Here is a 6,764-nt window from a genome sequence, read left to right as displayed (position 1 = left end):
AGGGTCAGGCAGGGCAGGGCAGGGTCAGGCAGGGCAGGGAAGGTGCAGGCAGGGCTCATCCCCCCCTGTGTCCCCAGGGCTGAGCGTGCACTGCGAGTACACGGCGCACAAGGAGGGGGTGCTGAGGGAGGAGCTGCTCTTGGCCACCCCCGGCCACGGCCACGTCAGGGTCACCGTCCAGGCCCGGGTCATGGGTAAGGGGCAGCACCTCGGGGGGGTCCCAGGGCTCTGCCTGTGCCCCCAGCCCTGGGAATGCAGAGCTGGGGCTCTGCCTGTGCCCCCAGCACGGCCCCTCTGCCCCCGTTGTCCCAGTGCGAGTGTCCCACCCCTTGGGAAAGGGCCTAAACCGGGGGATTTTCAACCCAAAATCCCTGCCCCGAGGGCACCCTGGGAAGGGGGGTGTGACCCCAACATCCCCAGTGTCCCCATGCCTGGCCAGGCTGGGGTTCCGCCCCCCCCCCCCCCCCCCCCCCCCCCCCCCCCCCCCGTGTCCCCAGCCCTCGGGGACTGTCCCCTCCCCTGGGCAGTGCTGAGGAATTGCCTAAACCAGGGGATTTTCACCCCAAAACCCCCACCCTGGGAAGGGGTGCAGGGAGGGAGGGGGGTTGGGTCACCCCAATATCCTCGGGGTTGGGACCCTTTCCAGACTGGGGTTCCCCCACAGCACCCCTAGTCACCCTCGGGGTGCCCCCCAACCCTCGGGGGCTGTCCCCACCCCTGGGCAGTGCTGAGGAATTGCCTAAACCGGGGGATTTTCACCCCAAAATCCCCTCCCTGAGGGCTGAGGAGACCCTGGGAAGGGGTGCAGGGTGACCCCGGGAAGGGATGCAGGGTGACCCCGACATCCCCAGGGTTGGGATCCTGGCAGGGCTGGATTCCCCCCCCAGCTCCCCCGTGTCCCTCCACCCCATATCCCGGCCATCCCCAGTCCCCCCTGCCCCCCAACCCTCGGGGGCTGTCCCAGCCCCTGGCAGTGCCCAGGACGGGGACACAGGGACAGGACACAGGGACGGGACACGATGTCCCCTCCCGGGGCCGGCACCGCCCGTGGGCGTCCCCTGGGACGGGGGACGAGCCCCCTGCGAGCCCTAAAACTGCCCCGCCCCGCCCCAAAAAGGGATGTTTCCCCCCCACCACCGCTGGGCAGCGGCCCCCGCGGTGTCCCCGGGGGTGTCCCCGAGGCCGGGGCTGTCCCCAAGGCCGCCCCTCGTCCCCAGACCGGCACCACGGGACGCCGATGCTGCTGGACGGGGTGCGCTGCGTGGGCGCCGAGCTGGAGTACGACTCGGAGCAGAGCGACTGGCACGGCTTCGACTGAGCCCCCCCGGGCCCGGCGCGGGGTCGGGGGGTCCCCACTGCCCGGGGGGGGGGGTCCCCACGGCCCGGGGGGGGACGGACCCCGATTGCTGCCTCCAGCTGCTGCTGCTGCTGCTGCTGCCGCTCCCCCCTCCCCGCGGCCCCGGGGGGCCCCAGCACGGCGGGAGCCGGGGGGGATTTTGCCTCTTGGGGTGGGATTTTTTTCCCCCACCCCGGGGAGGGATTTTGCCTGTGGAATGTGGGGCTGAGCTGGGGCGGGAGTGGGGGAGCCACTCGTGGCTCCGTGGCCCCGTCCGTGTCCTCGTGTCGCTGCCAGCGCCTCGTTCTCCTCCTCCTCATTCTCCTCCTCATTCTCCTCCTGATTCTCCTCCTCCTCGTTCTCCTCCTCCTCCTCCTCCTCATTCTCCTCCTCCTCCTCCTCGTTCTCCTCCTCCTTCTTCGCCTCGTTCTCCTCCCCTTGGGCTTTTTTTCCCTCCCCTTTTCCTGTTTTTCCCGCCTCTTGTCGTATTTTTTTTCGCTCTTTTCTTTCCCCTCCCCTTTTTCTCCTCGTGGTACAAGGACCAGGAGAAGTTTCTGAAGCAACAGGAGGCTTTATGTGCCTATATATATATATATATATATATATATATAGTGATATCTCATGCCTGGGGGGGCACGGGGGGGGGGGGGGGAAGTAAAAAAATCCCACCTTGGGAAATAATAAAATCCCACTGGGAAGGGGCTGGAGCCCAGTTCCCCTGCATTAACCCCCCTGGGAGCACGGGGTGGGGGGACAGGGGACACCCCCAGCCGGGGGAGGGGGGTCAGGGACAGTGGTTTGTGCTCCCTGGGGTGTGGGGAGGGGTGTCCAGGGATGATCCCAAACACCCCTGGGTGGGGTGGGGGGCGAATTCCAGTTAGAGGGGGGCTGGGGGAGGATGAGGGCCCATGTCCCCCCCGTGTCACTGTCCCTGTCCTGGCTGGGAGTGTTGGGGACATGTAATATATATATATATAAACACAGAAAGGGGGGTTCTGGGGGCTCCATGGTGGTCCTTACCTCTGTTTGGGCCCCCCCTTGGGGTGCAACCCCCCAATCAGACCCCACTGGGAGGGGGGTCTCAGTGCTGCACTACCCAACAGCACTTTTGGGGTGTCCTGGGGAAGGGGGGGCATCAATGTCCCCTCTGCCCGGCCCTTTGTGCCCAGGGGGGTCCCAGAGCGGGGCTGGGGGGTCCAGAGGGGCAGGCAGGTCCTGGGTGTCCCATGGTGACAGGGGGGCTCAGCTGGGGAGGTCCCGGGGTCCCCACAGCTGTGGGGGGGGCTCAGCTGGGGAGGAGGGTGATGGTGGCAGCTCCCAGGGGTCTCAGCTGGGAGGAGGGTGATGGTGGCACTCCTGAGGGTCTCAGCTGGGCAGGAGGGTGATGGTGGCAGCTCCCCAGGGGTCTCAGCTGGGAGGAGGGTGATGGTGGCACTCCTGGGGGTCTCAGCTGGGAGGGAAATCGGTGGTAGCAGGTCAGGGCCTGGGGGGTCTCAGTTGGAGTCACCAAGTGGGTGGCAGATCCTTGGGGACCCCACAGTGACGAGGGGTCTCATTTGGGGAGGAAATCGATGGTGGCAGGTCCTGGGGGTCCCCACAATGACAGGGGGTCAGTTGGAGGGGAAGTCAATGGTGGCAGGTCCTGGGAGATCTCAGTTGGAGTGGAAGTCAATGGTGGCAGGTCCTGGGCGGTCTCAGATGGAGGGGAAGTTGATGGTGGCAGGTCCTGGGAGGGGTCTCAGGTCGTAGGTGGAGAGAAAGTCGATGGTGGCAGGTCCCTGGGGAGAGGGGGGTCAGGTGGAGGGATGGAGGGGTGGAAGGTCCCAGGGGTCCCCACAGCAATGAGGGGTCTCAGTTGAAGAGGAAATCCACAGTGGCAGGTCCTGGGGGGTCTCAGATGGAGGGGAAGTCGATGCTGGCCCTCATGGTCCCAGGGGTCCCCATGATGATGGGGGGGTCTCAGCTGGAGAGAAAGTTGAAAGTGGGGTGTGTCCTGGGGGTCTCAGGTGTCAGTTGGACAGGAAGTCGGTGGTGACAGGTCCGGGTCGATGGTGGCAGTCCCAGGGTGTCTCAGTTGGACAAGAAGTCGATGGTGGCAGTTCCGGGGCTCTCAGTTGGACAGGCAGTCAATGGTGAGGGCTCAGTTGGACAGGAGGTCAATAGTGACAGATCCTGGTTGATGGTGGCAGGTCCTGGTGGATGGTGGCAGGTCCTGGTGGATGGTGGCAGTCCCAGGGCTCTCAGCTGGACAGGAGGTCGACGGTGGCAGGTCCTGGTGGATGGTGGCAGTCCCAGGGTGTCTCAGTTGGACAGGAGGTTGATGGTGGGGGCTCAGTTGGACAGGAGGTCGATGGTGCAGGTCCTGGTGGATGGTGGCAGTCCCAGGGCTCTCAGTTGGACAGGCAGTCGATGGTGGCAGGTCCTGGTCAATGGTGGCAGTCCCAGGGCTCTCAGTTGGACAGGAAGTCGATGGTGGCAGTCCCAGGGCTCTCAGTTGGACAGGAAGTCGATGGTGGCCCGCACCGTCCGTGCCGTGCGGGTGTCCACGGCGGTGACCTTGATCTCGGTGTCCCCGAACTGCATGCTGGCCCGGATCTCCCTGCGGCCCCGCGCCGGGCCGGCGTCCCCCCCGTCCCCCCCGTCCCCGTCGAGCTGGAGGCTGATGGTGCCGCAGTGGCGCACGCCGGGGTCGGTGATGTAGCGCACGTCGTCGCGGGCGCTGCAGTAGATGTTGATGAGGGTGCGGCGCTGGCCGGGCCGCGCGGGGCAGTAGCTGCGCTGAACCACCTCCCCCAGCGCCACCGACTGGTCCACGGACACGAACTTCTCGAAGACGTCCGTGCACCAGTTGCGGCCCTCCTTGACCAGCAGCTTCTCCCGCGGGTGCTTCCCCTCCACGAACTTGTTGAGGACGCCCACGCCGTAGGTGAGGGGCGAGCGCCGCACCCGCACCACGCCGGGGTCGAGGCCGAAGAGCACGGCGCCCTTGAGGATGGTGAGCCCCACGTCCTGCGGGACGATGACGCGGCAGCGGGCGCCGAAGGCCGCCTGCACCGCCCGCTGCAGCACCGGAGACTCCGCGAAGCCCCCGACCAGGAACAGGAACTTGACGCCCTCCACCTCCGGCTTCTTCAGCAGAGAGTCTGGAGGGAAAAGGGTTTGGGAGCTGAGGGTCTTCAGGGCCGCCCTGGGGGGGCTGAGGGGTGATGGGGTCCCGGGGATTGGGGGCTGCCAGGGATGGGAGAGGTTCCCGGGAGGGAGGAGCTCCCAGGGGTGGAGGGCTCATGGGGACAGGGAGGGTCCAAGGGATGGGGTGCTCCCAGAGACAGGGGGTCCCAGGGACAGAAGGGGGTCACAGGGACAAGGTGGGGTTCCAGGGATGGGAGAGGTTCCAGGGACGGGGGAGCTCCCAGGGGTGGAGGGCTCATCGGGGCAGGGAGGGTCTGAGGGGTGGGGTGCTCCCAGAGACAAGGGGTCCCAGGGATGGAAGGGGTCCCAGAGAGGAGGGGTCCCAGGGATGGGAGGGGGGCCCAGAGATAGGGGGTCCCAGGGACAGAAGGGGGTCACAGGGGCAAGGGGGGTTCCCAGGGATGGGAGAGGTTCCAGGGACAGGGAGGGTCTCAGGGATGGAGGGCTCACAGGGACAAGGGGATTCCAGGGATAGAAGGGGTCCCAGGGATGGGGGTGGTCCTAGGAGTGGAGGGCTCATAGAGAAGGGGGTCCCAAGGACAGGAGGGCTCCCAGTGACAGGGGAGGTTCCAGGGACAGGGGGGTATTCCAGGGATGGGGGTGGTCCCAGGGACAGGGGGGGATTCCAGGGATGGAGGGCTCCCGGGGATAGGAGGAGTCCCAGGAATGGGGGTGGTCCCAGGGTTGGGGGCTCAGAGGCACAGGGGTGTCCCAGGGGTGGGGGGCTCCCAGGGACAGGGGGAATCCCAGGGCAAGGGTGGTCCCAGGGACGGAGGGGATCCCAGGATCAGGGAGGGGTCCCAGGATCAGGGAGGGGTCCCCAGGACACACCGATGTGCTGGATGATGTGGGTGATGGTGGGCTGGAAGAGCTCGTTCATGGCCTCCGGAGACATCCGGAGCATCCCCTGCGACGACCACTTCACAAAGTTCACACTGGGGAGGGACAGGGGGTCTGGGGGCTCCCAGCTGGTCCTCCCCTGGCCAGCACCCCTGTCCTTCTGTCACCCCCGAATCCACAACCCCTGTCTTTCTGTCAGCCCCCAATCCACCACCCCTGTCCCTCTGTCACCCTCAACCCACAACCCCTATCCTGCCTGACCCCCTCTCCCCCCTGAAGCCCCCCAGCTCCGCACTCCATCCCACCTGAGTCCCTGTCCCCCCAGAGACCCCCCAGCCCACCACCCCTGTCCCACCTGAGTCCCTGTCCCACCTGGATCCCTGTCCCACCTTGTCCCTCCCCAGCCCACCACCCCTGTCCCACCTTATCCCCCCGAGTCCATGACTCCTGTCCCACGTTGCCCCCCCAGCCCAGCCCCCCCCCTGCTTTTTTCCCTCTCCCCCTCCCCAGTTCGTGCTCCTCCCTGTCCCCGTGCCCCGGGGATGTCCCCAAACCCCTCCTGTCCCTCCCTGTCCCTGGGGGTGTCCCCAAACCCCTCCTGTCCCCGTGCCCCCAGGGATGTCCCCAAGCCCCTCCTGTCCCTCCCTGTCCCCGGGGGTGTCCCCAATCCCCTCCCACCCGTCCCCCCTCCCTCACTTGCTCTTGCGGAGCGCGGTCTCCACGTTGTGGCCGCGGTGTTTGCGGTAGAAGTCGATGAAGGAGAAGGGCAGGGAGATGTTGAGGGGGCTGCAGCGGGACGGGGCGGCCGCGCGTTTCCGCGCCTCGAAGGCGATGGTCAGGTCCACCCAGGCGGCGGGGCGCCGCGCCTTGAACGTGCCGATGAAATCCTCCCCGAAAATCTGGCACAGCAGCTTCTCGAACGCCAGGTCCACCCCCACGGCCCCGTAGGGACCCCCTGAGGACGCGGGATGGGGGGCGCTGGGTCAGGCGATGGCCCCCTGGCACCCGTGTACCCCGTGTCCGTGTCCCCATGTCCCCCACGTGCCCTACACCCCCCTGTCCCCGTGTCTGCCATCAGCACGTCCCTGTGACACCCACATCCCCGTGGGACTTTAGTCCCCTGTCCCCATATCCCCCCATCCCCCTGTCCCCATGAAACCCCCATCCCCATATCCCCTCCACCCCCATGTCCCCATGGAATCCCCATCCCCATATCCCCTCCATCCCCATGGAACCCCCATCCCCACATCCCCTCCATCCCCATGTCCCCATTAGCATGTCCCCCGCATCCCTGTATCCCCCCATCCCCATGTCCCCATGAAACCCCCATCCCCATGTCCCCTCCATCCCCATGTCCCCATGGAATCCCCATCCCCATGTCCCCTCCATCCCCCTGTCC

At 66.6% G+C, this 6,764-nt stretch overlaps 2 protein-coding genes across 2 annotated transcripts in view; one reads left to right on the top strand and one right to left on the bottom strand.

Moving 5' to 3' along the window:
• The window catches only part of CUNH20orf27 (chromosome unknown C20orf27 homolog), a 7,795-nt gene extending 6,391 nt beyond the window's left edge, over positions 1 to 1,404 (top strand). The window contains exons 4-5 of the mRNA XM_027631153.1: positions 78 to 194; positions 1,218 to 1,404. Of these exons, the coding sequence (XP_027486954.1) occupies positions 78 to 194; positions 1,218 to 1,318 (218 nt within the window). The 3' untranslated portion in view covers positions 1,319 to 1,404. The remainder of the gene's footprint in view (positions 1 to 77; positions 195 to 1,217) is intronic.
• A 2,112-nt stretch (positions 1,405 to 3,516) lies between these two features.
• LOC113940074 (heat shock 70 kDa protein 12B-like) overlaps positions 3,517 to 6,764 on the bottom strand; it is a 15,005-nt gene continuing 11,757 nt past the window's right edge. Inside the window, 3 exon segments of the mRNA XM_027631152.1 lie at positions 3,517 to 4,479; positions 5,357 to 5,460; positions 6,062 to 6,343. Of these exon segments, the coding sequence (XP_027486953.1) occupies positions 3,827 to 4,479; positions 5,357 to 5,460; positions 6,062 to 6,343 (1,039 nt within the window). The 3' untranslated portion in view covers positions 3,517 to 3,826.

This window comes from Corapipo altera, unplaced genomic scaffold, assembly GCF_003945725.1.
Source record: "Corapipo altera isolate COAL_440 unplaced genomic scaffold, ASM394572v1 240, whole genome shotgun sequence".
Lineage (NCBI taxonomy): Eukaryota > Metazoa > Chordata > Aves > Passeriformes > Pipridae > Corapipo > Corapipo altera.
The sequence above is the reverse complement of the archived record's forward strand: the minus strand, read 5'-3'. Positions and strand labels throughout refer to the sequence as shown.